Raw genomic sequence first — 13,233 nt, forward strand, 5'->3', positions numbered from 1 at the left:
CTTTTGACTAATTAAAATCAGAATAACAACCTTGTATGTTAAATGTACACGTGTTAACATATGTATACTAAATACGAGGTTGTTATTGCGATTTTAATTGTCACATTGGCATGTTTCTCTTCTATTCTACTTCTGACTAATGCGTACCATCTTAACAAAAATAGAAAACCTTTAGTACCACCACTAGAAAGTACTACTACTACCACCACCACTCTTGAACAAAGCTCAGATCGCATAAATTTACGAGTGTTAGAGAAAATTTCAATCGGGATGTTGGGGTTTTAATTTTTTAACGCTGGTACGCACTCTTGCGTACCACTGGTTAAGAACCCCCCTCCCCGGTGTAGATAATTACCTGGCAGGACTGTTGTGGCAAATATTTTTGATTATCCTGATGTTATAAAGGATTTGTACTATAGCATCTTTTCATTTCAATGCTACTTAAACAAAATGAAGATAAATTATGAAGAGAGTAATGATTATACTATTTAGATACTAATGCATGCCTGAAATGTTATTGTAGCTCTAAATATTTTTATGGTTACATCATATTTAATTTTCAAAATTAACTTTCAATATTATTGTATGTTTTATTCTTTTTAATAATGAGCTGTTAATTTTTTTAGCAAGTAATGTTGCAAAATAGGCAATTAAAAGAAGTCATCGACAATCTGAGGACATTTATATGGGATATAAATACAATGCTAGCAGTGAGAAAACCTTGACATAGCAGTACAGTTATGTATTGTGAAGTTTTTATTGCAGAAAATATTAAGAAAAGAAGTATGTTTTGTCACTTTGCTACAAGTTTACTACAGTTTTAGTTTCTGAAAAATTTTGAGAAATGCTTTTTAAAATGAATTATGTACTAATTGTAATAAAATAGTTCTTGTCACTTATTTTGTCAAATACACAATTGTATTTCTTTGATTTTCTTTATAAAAAGTGTTATTTATAATAGAGTGAGTTTTAATTCTTCTTATTATTTTAATATTATTATGAATTTAATCTTGATTTTCTTTATAAAAAGTGTTATTTATAATAGAGTGAGTTTTAATTCTTCTTATTATTTTAATATTATTATGAATTTAATCTTTGGCTTAAAGTAACTTTTCTTAACTTTTTCCCTAAATTAATAGTGAAAACATGAAAATACAATAATGATCAATTCTCATTTCATATTCTATGTATAATATTCAGCAGTCATAGTTGAGTGAATGAATGGATTTTTTTTATTGAAATTTATTATTTGAATGGATTTATTTTAAAGTTACTCAAAGCTGTAAGATAAAATTTAATTGTAGATTGTTAATAATTACTATGCAGTGATAGTTTTTGTTTTAAAGAGGTCACACCAAACAAATAATTTGGTAACAAAATGTAAAATGTTATATGAACTAACATAGAATTCATAAAGAATTTTATAAAATCTGCAAGCTTATGCTTTGATTTAAAATAAGTAATAAATAGTTTTTACTCAGTTATGCAATATATAAACCTGGAATATTGATAAAAATATTTGATCTACCGGAAAGTTCTGTCTGTTTTTGGAGTAAAACAAAATACAAATTTTTCTTACTGCTAATAAACTTTATTAAATAATATAATTGCCATTATTATTAATGATTTCTTGCCAGTGTGAGGGCAATTTATATGTCCTAGTTTTGAAAAATGTACCTTTTGATGCAAAAAATTTAACCAGCACTTGTTTGATATCTTCTTCATTTTTGAATTTTTTGCACTTCAAAAAATTTCGTAAGGAGAAAAACAAGTCCTATAGTCGGAGGGTGCTGAGTCTAGGGAATATGGTGGATGTGATAGAATTCCCCAGCCTACTTCTACAATTTTTTGACGAGCAAAGCAGCATGTGGCCTGGCATTATCATGATGTCCTTCGTATTGAACATCAGGAACATCAGCAGCCTCTTTTCATAGGCTGCTGTCTTTAAATTATCCAGTTGCTGATAATACTTCTCCAAGTTGAGCTTTTCATTCAGTTTTAAAAGCTCATAAATGTATAGGTCCTCAAATGCCCTACCATATACGCAGCATTCTCTTATTCAGAGTTAAATTTGGTTTAGAGGTGGAAGAGCTATGCTATCTTCCGAATATGGTCTGAAATGGTTTTCTGAGTTGAATTAAGCCTTTCTTTGATCTCTGATATTGTCAGAAAAGTATCTTGCTCCAACATGTACTTAACAACATCATCGTCAATCAGAGATGGTTGCTCAGAACATGGCTTATTAGAAAGGTCAAAATCACCTGTTTCAAATTTTTTGAACCATGTTCTGCATGTCTTATCAGAAACTGTACCTTCACCAAACACTTTCAATAAATTTCTTCATGCTTCTGTAGCATTAAATGAACTTTATCAGTAGCCATGGCTACACTATTGCTTCACTCTTAAGACTAACATTAATCAACTTTGTTTTAGTTACTTTGTTACATCAGTATGTATACATTAAGTGATAATAATAAAGAGCCTAATAAACAGGTGCTTACGTGTTATAAAAACTTACAGAACTTTCACATAGACCGAATAACAGGGTACCCCTTGGCGAAAATTGACGATTTTTTTTTACGTGCTTACTTGCAATGCTCTCCCAAGTAAAGTAACGTTCAAAACATAATTAAAACAGAAAAATATTGTAATCTCAATAACTGAATTTTAAAATAAAACAAGAAAATATATGTTATCTAATCTGGGCAGTATCGACTTACCTTAGGAGTAAGGAAATATCGACTTACCCTATTTAGAAATTTTTTTGTCTTTGGGGTATCACACATAGAATTCTTTAACAGTATCCAAAAACTGTTTAAAATTATCTGAACTCAAATGTGTGTACATCCGTTGCCACATAAATTCACAAAAGTAAAAATCAAAAATATCCTCCTTACTACCGGTGGCATTCCTTTTTAAAAAATCCCTTTTTATTACATCCCATATACCTTCCATTGTGTTCGTATGCGCTCCGGTTTCCAAATCCTTAAATCTTGCTGCATAATTTACCGAGAGGTGAACAAAGCCATTTAAATCTTCATTCACACCAATGAATTTTTTTTGTTTTCCCATTTGTTCCAAAGTGTACAGAAACTTCAGGTTAATTGTACCACTAGCAGGCATTTTATGGTGTAAAGCGCAATACAAGCAACGTACTTCCTAACCAAGATCCAATGCATAAATAAGCCCTATGAAATAATTTTCCAACAGTCGCAATCACTCATTACAACCAATCACATCATAATAGGATTTCCGTAACATTCAGTGAAATACTCAGGTTACCATAAATGAAAAAACAACTTGGTGATAATCCAAGGGATACCCTAAAATATAGATTACCCAAATATTAAAGTAAATGATTGAATTTTGTGGCTCTTTCAATATGCATTTGCAAATTGCTTCTTCTGTCAGATTCTTTTTAAATTCTTTTCTAAAATTGATGTTAATTTCAATTGGATTTTGTCTAATTCCAAGTGTAGGACCTGTCTGCCTATTAAGTGATTCAGTTAAAAATTGCCATTATTTTTACGGTCATTGCTTATTTCTACAAAGTGTTATTTTTAATATAACCACAGCAATATAACTATAGAAATGTAACTCTATTCAGATTGAAAATATCTTGAAATACAGGGTGTGCCAGGGAAACTTCCTTATTTGAAACGCGCACCATCTAGCAACATTTATTCCAAGATGGGTGGGGTGGCGCTCATTGAAAAGAGCGGTACCTAAAGTTTTATGTCATGTAGGTTTAGTACCGATCATGCAGTGGACGAGAGAGGAGTGCGCGTTCTCCGTGGAGTCATACTTTTCAACGTAGTGCATTTTCATCCATATAAATTGGCAGTGGTGCAAAAACTTAATCCATGTGATTTTCTTTCACGAAAAAATGAATGCAAAACCGTTCTTGACAATACCCCTTGTGTTCTTTAGTGAGGAGGCTCATTTTCATCTTTCCGGTTGCAGCATGCATTCAGCAAAATATGCAATAATGGAGTGGCACAAATCACCGAGAATTTCATGAGCAGCCCCTCCATACAGAACGTGTGACTATTTGGTGTGCATTGTCCAGAATAGGCATCATTGGACCATGATTTTTTGGAGAACATTTACCTGGATGCCTTATCTCCTTACGAGGCGATTTCAGTGGCCAGCACGCTCGGCTGATTTAGCCCCGTGTGATTTCTTTTTGTCGGGCTATCTGAAATCTCTAATGTGCAAAGACCCTGGCTCAATTGAAGAACAATATTCAAGCTGCTCGTTTTATATTCAACAATATTCAAGCTTGAACAATATTCAAGCTGCTCATAACAACATACTCGTTAATATGCTGGTAAAAGTGGAAATAAACTTCAAAGCTCAATTATCTCAATGCACTGACCAGAATGGAGGCCACCGTAATGATATTATTTTTAAACTGTAATTAAAAAAACTTTGTCTCTCTATAACTTGGAAAAAAATTAAACTGATATTGCTTATACTATTTGTGTTATTCATTTTTAAAATAAAGTAGTTTCCCTGCCACACCCTGTATATTTACATTTTGAGCCATGTGAATCTTAAGATTTGAATATATAAAAATTTTCAGAAGATATGGATTTTTATGAATTGCTAATATTAAATCTGTGTTTACAAGATTCAAAGTGCCTTGTACATAAAGCAGACCCATTTTAATAGTAAGTGTGAAGAACTAGAAAGTTTGTGAATAAAACAGGGTTCCTAATAAATAAAAATTTTTAAAAAGTTATATGTATGTGACACATATATTCTATAATAATATATTTATATATTTTATCATTTTTATAAATATGTAGTGATTAATGCATGAAAGTAATTTTCAATGTGCAGAAGAACTTTTCTCAATGCAATTAATTAATCCATCAACTATTGTAGTAAGTGAAAGCATTTCAAGCAATACAGTTAGGCATAAATTACACAGGACATTATGTTTTACATTAAATGTTTTTTAATTGGGAATAAATTACATCTCAAGCAATACAGCATAGGAAGTAATTATTCATCACCTTGCATAAACTTGATAAAAAAAAAATCTGATGTGTACACCACATGTCTTCCTTGTACAGAATATTAAATTATACACAGTTTTTCTTGCATTTTATTTAAACTTATTAGATTGAATTAAACCTACTTCGCCGACAGTGCATAAACCACAATAGAATAAATGCATTCTTTAAAATTCACTTTGTTTACCATAGCGACACTCTGGCGCTAGGTTTACTTAACAGTATTATATTTCATTCATATTATAACTCAGAATGCACAAAATGTATATCATTTAAAGAATTATCTAATCGTTGCCACATGTTCTATTCAAATACTATAATAAAGCTAGAACTATGTATAAAAGAAATTAAGAAAACAAAACAAAAAAGAAACAGTTTTTCATAGACGATTGAGTATTTCTCATTTAATTAATTCAGTTCTCACTTCGCGAGAAGGCAAAAATACGTAAAAACTCAAAATATCTATATTAAAAATTACGAAGTAAATCTCAAACGCTTATTTCCTCGAAAAAATTCCAGAAAGAATTAATGATTTAATTGGCAATAATAAATGAATGCGTTATCTTTGTTGTTGCAAAGCTAAGTTTCTCTAGATTGGCAACAAATCCACTAGTCTCCTGTTTCAAATGTAAACATCAATGGCCGCCATTAAAAACAGACTTAGCGACAATTAAACAACTTTAAAATTGCTGATTAATTCTAAAAATATTGCACACAGATTTACTAAAGGCATAAAATCCTTAACCGGAAGATAAAAACAATATAATTTAATCATTTTTAAAGAAAAAAATGTGCAATTTACAAACATATAAGAGTAAAGAAACTGAGATCACTGAGCCGGGTAATAGAGTGGATATATATATAAATATATTTATATACGTTTGGTGCTGCCAATTGCAACCAAAATACGAGGTGCACATCTACATGTTATAGCAGTCCTATATACAAAATTTCAACGTCCTCAGGCTACTTGTTTTTGAGTTATGCGAGATACGTACGTACGTTCGTACAGATGCCACGAAAAATTCTCTTCAGAATTAATTTTAAAGCAGTTTTATAATTTTTTTGAAGGAAAAGAGTATTTTGTTCTGTTCTTACGTACAGATATCGCGCAAAAACGTCGTTAAATTGTATTCGATAGCGGTCAAAATGGATATTTTCGTTGAAATATGCTGCCTGAAATTTTTCGCGATTACAATACTTCCTTTTTATTTCGTACAAGGAAGTAAAAAGAATAAAATCCTCAAAATTAATAAATATCAGTTTTTAAAAATGTTTATTACATGTCTAAGCATTTGTTTTGAGCTGTATTTTGATGTCTCCCTAAAAAAAGTTAGTTGTTTGAATACTTTTTGTATTTGCAAATTCTATTTACAGTAGTGCGAGCCAAAATTTACTACTCGTTGAATGATTTTTAATAGTAGCATGCAGTTTATGATAGCTGGATATTTTGTCAAAATTTTGGCAGACTTCAAACTTTATCATGCTCAAGTTCTTTTGCAGTTAACATTATGTGTACAATATATGGTTTGAAACTGAAGTAAGGAATTTTTCCCCTATCAGAAGAAGTTCTTGTACTTCTAAATACAGTGACAAATCCCACCATTGGTTGAGTAGTAAAAGCCGTCGAACACTGGTAGTTTGGTCCCGGCTTTGAATCCCAGCAAATGGGCTGATATGCGGAATTTTGTGATTTTTCCCATGCATAACGTACATGTGAGCCAGTTTCCCTTAAAAAGTCTTACCCTGGGCATCCATCTTTTTCTGAGTAGTGCACATAAATAAATAAATAAATGCAGTGATACTAATTTTTATTGAAATTTCTGCAAGAAAGAGGAGGTTTATCATTTAAAGAAATCTGATGTGACATTTTACAGATCTTGCTAGTAAAAGCTATAAATTTCTTCAACTGTTGTTCAAATTTAAGCAGCATTTTATTGAGCATTCCTGATAATGTATCATGAATGTCATTTGAAGCATTTGAACAGTATTTCTTCGATGAAACAACCTTTTTATTACTTCCTTGTACAAAGTAAAGGAAATATTGTAATCACGAAACATTCTGGGTATTGTATTTCAACAGAAATATCCATTTTGATTGCTATCAAATGCAATTTAAAACTTTTTGTGTCATCTTCACGTAAGAGATTCACGAAGAGATTTTTTTTGCATGATGTCTGTACATACTTATGTATCTCACATAACTCAAAAAGCGAGTAGCTTCAGAATTTTGAAATTTTGTAAATAGGATTGCAGTAACATTTAGTTGTGCACCTTCCTTTTGGTTGCAATCGACTGCACCGAAAGTATATAAATAGATATAGATATACCCACTCTGTTACTCAGCTTGGTGAGCTCAGGTTTTTTATTTTTTTTTATTCTTATAAATTTTACCAACTTATCATTGTGCATTTTTTGCTTTAAAAATGGTTGAATTATGTCCAGTTAAGGCTTATCTTCCGATTAAGGTTTTTATGCCTTTAGTTGCATGCAATAGTTGTTGAATTATTAACAATCTAAAGTTTTTGAATTATTAATAATCTAAAGTTTTTGAAGTGTGGCTGAGCCTAATTTTTGTTTACCATAGCAACCATATTTGTCTGCATTTTAAATTGAACAGAATAGTGAACTCAGTTTCTTCATCTTTGTTTTTTGCCGAGTGGGACCAAAAGTAAACATTCAGTTTTGTTCACCAAAAAATCTGCCTTTTTGCCCGCAGGCTGAAGTGCTCGTTTTTGCATCAAAACTCTCAATTTTAATTCTAAAAAAAAGATTTTTTAACTGTATTTGGTGTTTTATTTTTTCTATATTTTTCAATTTTTAATGAAGATATGAGGTTTTATGCATTTTTACCTTATCACAAAGTGAGAACTGAATCAACTGAATGAGAAATCTATCTTTAATAATGAAATTCAAGGAAATAAATTTAAATGAAATGCAGCAAAAAATACATATAATTTAATATTCTGTACAAAGAAGTTAAGTGGTGTCTGCATCAGTTTTTTTTTTTTTTTTTTTTTGGTACTGTAATAATATTGGCTGGTTTAAAATTAATTTATCACTGTAGATTGGTGACAAAAAATTTGGTTTAATGTAAAAGTTGTGGTAACTGATCAGTAACTTTCAGAAAATAGAATTGGAGTACACCTATGTAAAACTCAGACTGTGAAAGTCAATAGATGCTAACCTTTTGCCTTTTGTTCCTGAAAAAGAGAGATCTGTCTTATTTTGTCTGATTTTGAGAAATTATGTCATTTCAGCCATCATTAAATGAATACCTTGTTTAACAAATTTGAATTAATCAAGGTTTTCCTTTTTTAGTTCTTAAAGTGTTAAATGCACCAAAATTGTTTCATATTAATGTAGAAATTCATTAACTACCAATTCCCTATTCTTTATAGCGTGTAATTAAAGTAGGTGTCTCTTAATGTGATCACATTTGCCCATAGCTATTTTGATAACATTAAACAATCAGAAAAGTATCCATCAAAATGAAATTTAACTTAATATCGTATAAAAACATATCAATAGACACTTTCTCAGCATTTTAATTAGAAAGATGCAAAAGTTTGTGTATGAACTTCTTATAATGTCTTTACTGTAAAAGTTCATAACATTTCTGGAAATTATTTGACCAGTGCCATAACAGTAACTCAGAAGGCATCCCTCATTGCAAGAGAAGTTACCAATGTAAAATTTAAAAGTAGGCAAAAAAAAAAAAAAAAGAACAACCTTAGGTTTGGTGTGTATGTTTTCATAGATTCCCCCCCCCTTCCTCAAGGAGAAAAAATTCTGGAGTTTTTTTTTGGGGGGAAGGGGGGGGCTTCTGAAGAAAAGGGCATGTGTCTTATCCCTTTGAAATTGTTAGAGTTGTTAGAAATCTATATCAAACTAAGATTGCCTTTTTTTTTTGAACTTTAAATGGTTGACTGAAATTGAAACCAAGCTATATATTGATGTGATCCTTTGGTTGGCAATATCTGTCTGTAAATTGGCAACTTTTTATAATGAATTTTACACTAATTATTTGAAAACTTTATTTCTGTTTAAAATATGTATTCTGTAGTATTTTGATTATATTAATTGAATTGTTGATTGCACTAAATGATATATTTTCCACGTTTTTATATACAAATTGATAGAACACTTTTGCAGTTTGATAACAATATCTAGATGATAATATTAAGGGGTTACATGGGTTTCACGGGTTCAAAAAAATCGATTTTTTTTTTTTTTTGCTTATTAAAATCTACAACATCTCTCGGATATTGTCCGAAAATTTCAAGTTGATCCGAGTAATAGTTTCGGAGATACAGCCTTTCGAAGTGGCGCACTCAAGGCTACCTGGGCTCCGCTTGCCGCAGGTATAAAAGAGCAGCTGCTCGCCTATTGTTCATTTGTCCTTTATGGCTACTTTTCTCTTTTTCTAAGGGCAACTAGTTGAAATACTTCATTTGGTGATCACTTGTTGAACCACGAGGTTTATTTTGAGGTTATAAGTGTCCAAAGTAAATTATATTTAAAAATGCTCAAAGTTTCAAGATCTCTATTAGTGGAAGGTGCTCGTAGAAAAGGTCGACCCAAGAAATGAAGACAGTCGTTCAATCCTAAAAATCCTGAGCAGCAAAACTTTAAACGAGTTTTTCTCAAAACGATGTTTTTAAAGTCGATTGTCAAGATTTCTCGAGGACTACTCCACCGATCTCGACGAAATTTTAAACAGGTCTTTGAGGTACAATTTACAAGGACTTGGACGAAAGATTTGTTTTTTTTTTCAATTATAACTATTTTTTTTTTCAAAATGCCACGAAATTTTTATCGAATTTTGCATTTTTATGTAAAAACCGCTGTCAAACATTCAATTTTTATTTATTTTTTTTCCTTTGTCCAATTTCTAGTTTGAAGTCTTAACTAAAACACGGAATTTTTTTTTTTTCACTTCATATGATCCTGCTAGGAGTTCTGCTGTCAACACGAATGCTCCTTTTTTCCGAGGGCTCACCGGGAATGACGTCACAATGGCGGAGTTTCTAATATTTTTTTCCAAAAATTGTTTATTAAATATGTACCTTTAAGATAATAAAAAAATTAAATTAAATATTTCATTTATTATATGAAAAAAAAAATCTTGAAAATACGCCGTTTTTACTCGGATGAAACTCATGTAACCCCTTAAGCCTTTCAGGGGCAGTATATAAAAGAATTTAAATTCTGGTAAAATTATGTATGAATATGGACCCTAAGAACACATGATTGAGATTTTAAAAAGATCTAGAGTGAAATCCTGACTTTTGAGGGTAATTATATATTTTATACCAGTGCCCCTGTAAAACATTCACCCCCCCCCCAAGCAGCTGCAAATTGTTAATTTTTTTTTTTTTTTTTTTCAATCTATTTTTGCATACTTTTGATATGTTCCTATACAAATGGGTGCTTGAATATAGTTATGTAAGACAGGTCAAAAAGCTGTAAAATTTCAATTGAAATTTTAAATTTTAGAAATAAAATTTGTTTTGACTGAGTGATTGATGATGCCACTCAGTTGAACATACTTATGTAAAGTATATGTAAGAATTTTTAGAAGTTGCTTCCCATTTTCTTGCTTTGCTTTTCCTTTGTAGATTACTATTTCGAATAATTCAATCTGCATATTTATTAGTTTCAGAAACTATTATGTCAAAAAGATCATCATCAAAGAAAATGTCCAGGAATTGTAAAGTTCCATTATTTAAATAAATGTTCAAATGAACAGACGGATTTGCAGTGAAAGGAAAGTGTGGTAGAGGTAAAGGAGGATTATTAATATCAAGTTCACAAAAGTTCCGAATTTGCGTTAGATTATCTACACTTTCCATTTCTTCATCACTAGATAAGTCAGACAACAAACTGTCATTACTTCCAGAATCATTTAGTGAAATTTCGGATTCACTATCCGAGTCAATATCAGAGTTATCTTCAGTCATAAGCTGCTCATTATCATTCATTTCTTCTTTTATTTTAGCTCCAAATTTAAAAGAAATGGTATTCGCTGCAGCCGGAAGACCAAGCTAATTAAAAGAAATTTCCCGCCTTTACTTGCGCAAAAGAATTCAGTAAAACCTAACCTTGAAACCAGTAGTTTTTGCAATTCATTTCTAACTTTACTGGATTACTAGCACAATCTGTTAGAAACATTACACACTAAACAAGCAAAAAATTTGGGTAAATCAGTGTATTAGACCACAAAAAAATGTTGCCCGAGTGCCGCTCGGAAAAACAAAACAAAAAAAAAAAAGCCATTTCCAAGTACCGAACGGGGTTCGGGCAAAACTGGGAAGTGGTTAAGAAACAAGGCTCCTTCCAAATATATGTATCAAGTGTTTTTTATCCCTGTGATTCCAATTCCTTTCTGAAACTTTCTAAAATAAATAATACAAATAGAACTTTTCTTTCAAGTCCTCTCTTGCTCAAATTAACTTCATTCAATGATATCTGCCTTTAAAATGACCCATCGTATCTCAACCAATCACTATATTATATAACCATGTTTCTCTATCCTTCGAGGAAACAAAACTGAAGATTCAGAAACTACTAATTTCATTTGGAGTAAGACTACTAAAAACAATAAGAAATCTCTTACAGACTAGAAATACAGTTTGTTAAAGCTAAGGATTTCTTCAAAAAATTTTAAAAAGCTAAGACTATAATGCAGAAAATAGAAACACGCATGGCTACCTTAGAGGTTATTTCATGAATCTTGAGCTCGAGTTCTAAACTTACTGTGCTGCTTTGAAATTGCTTCTCAAGGATGTGTTGTATAACTATTAGTTATTTCATATATATATCAGTACTGAGTTCAACTGCAAGGCTTTTCGCATGTATAAAATATCATTGAATTGTGACCTAAGACATCATAGCCAGTGGATAGAGACTGTTTCTCTTAACCAGCAATTAGTTTGAGCATCGATTTTGAACTTCAGTATTTTCTTCAAATAGTGTGTACCAAAAGCTTTTAAAATATTTTTAGGACATTTGAGTTATTTTGTTGCTTAATTTATTCTATTTTTCCGTTCATCAATGTAAATTATTTCTTTGACCACAGTAAATTCATTTCGACTATAGCCAATGGATGGCGGCACAGGCTGGAGACTCCTTCGTAGTCATGATCACTGACTGCTTCTTCACCTTTGGGTGAAAGGTGCAATTGCACTGTGTTTTTCTATTACAGGGTTTGTACACATTTCTGCACGTGGAAATTAAGCACTTTTAAGGACCATTAATGAAAGGTTTTAAGGACCATTAATGAAAAAAAATTAAGGACCTATGTGTATTAAGTAGGACCTTAAGTAGTATGCATTATTACTAAACATGAATTAATTAACATAATTGTTAATAAGTTTGAGAATAAAATAAACTTTATGCAATTTATCAAGTAGCATTAAATATTTTACACTTATAATACAGTACAAAGTCCGTATTCCGGATTAGGGGTTTTTCCGGATTATAGATCATCAATTTAAATCTGGTAAGATGGTATGCAGAAATTATACGATTAAAAATATGAAACCGTAATTTATGAAATAAAGAGCAATTATGATCTAAAAGGTATCAAAATTTACAACAAAAAAAAAAAAAAAAAAAAAAAAACTTAATATTTATTTACTTTATTAAACATATCTTTCAATGTAAGTTGTTTAAGTTGCTTTGTTTTTTGTGTTAATACTTTCTCTTTAATCTCTCTTATATAAACAGTCTCTCTTCTCTTTACGCACATGTGCAATGGACGCACGCATTAAAAGGGCATGCGTAAACGCATTATGCGCATGTGTAAATGCATAATGCGTTTACGCATGCACATAAAGCTTATAGATCATTCTGGATTATGGACATCCAGATTAAAGACTTTGTACTGTAATTGGTCATATTTGAAAGAAGATAAGTGACATTTATGTTTTACTAACAGTTAGCTTTATGTTGATTTTTTTTCATGTCTCATTTTGTCACATACTTGATCAGTCTAGAGGTTTAGTAAATAGCAGGCAGATTTTATGTGCAATGGCACACGTTAAAATGAGAAATAAGATCATAATCAGCATGATCCATAACAAAAGACTGAATGTTGTCACCGCTGCTGCTTGTCTAGAGAGAGACCTGCTGATTAGAACAAACCTGAATGCCTGATGTAGGCACAGTTGGGCCAAGTTCTGTTTGATGCAGTTAGTGTCGTAACTTC

The 13,233-nt window shown here is 31.1% G+C and overlaps 1 protein-coding gene across 2 annotated transcripts in view; it reads left to right on the forward strand.

Annotated features, from left to right (window-relative positions):
* The window catches only part of LOC118186288 (mediator of RNA polymerase II transcription subunit 30-like), a 28,675-nt gene extending 27,759 nt beyond the window's left edge, over window positions 1-916 (forward strand). For both annotated transcript variants that reach the window (XM_085817767.1, XM_035356376.2), the window contains exon 5: window positions 627-916. In XM_085817767.1, coding sequence (XP_085673893.1) covers window positions 627-725 — 99 coding nt within the window. In that variant the 3' untranslated portion in view covers window positions 726-916. The remainder of the gene's footprint in view (window positions 1-626) is intronic.
* The last annotated feature ends 12,317 nt before the right edge of the window (window positions 917-13,233 follow it).

Source organism: Stegodyphus dumicola, chromosome 5 (assembly GCF_044657685.1).
Source record: "Stegodyphus dumicola isolate Sdum_Otavi_A_Nest chromosome 5, ASM4465768v1".
Taxonomy (NCBI): Eukaryota; Metazoa; Arthropoda; class Arachnida; order Araneae; family Eresidae; genus Stegodyphus; species Stegodyphus dumicola.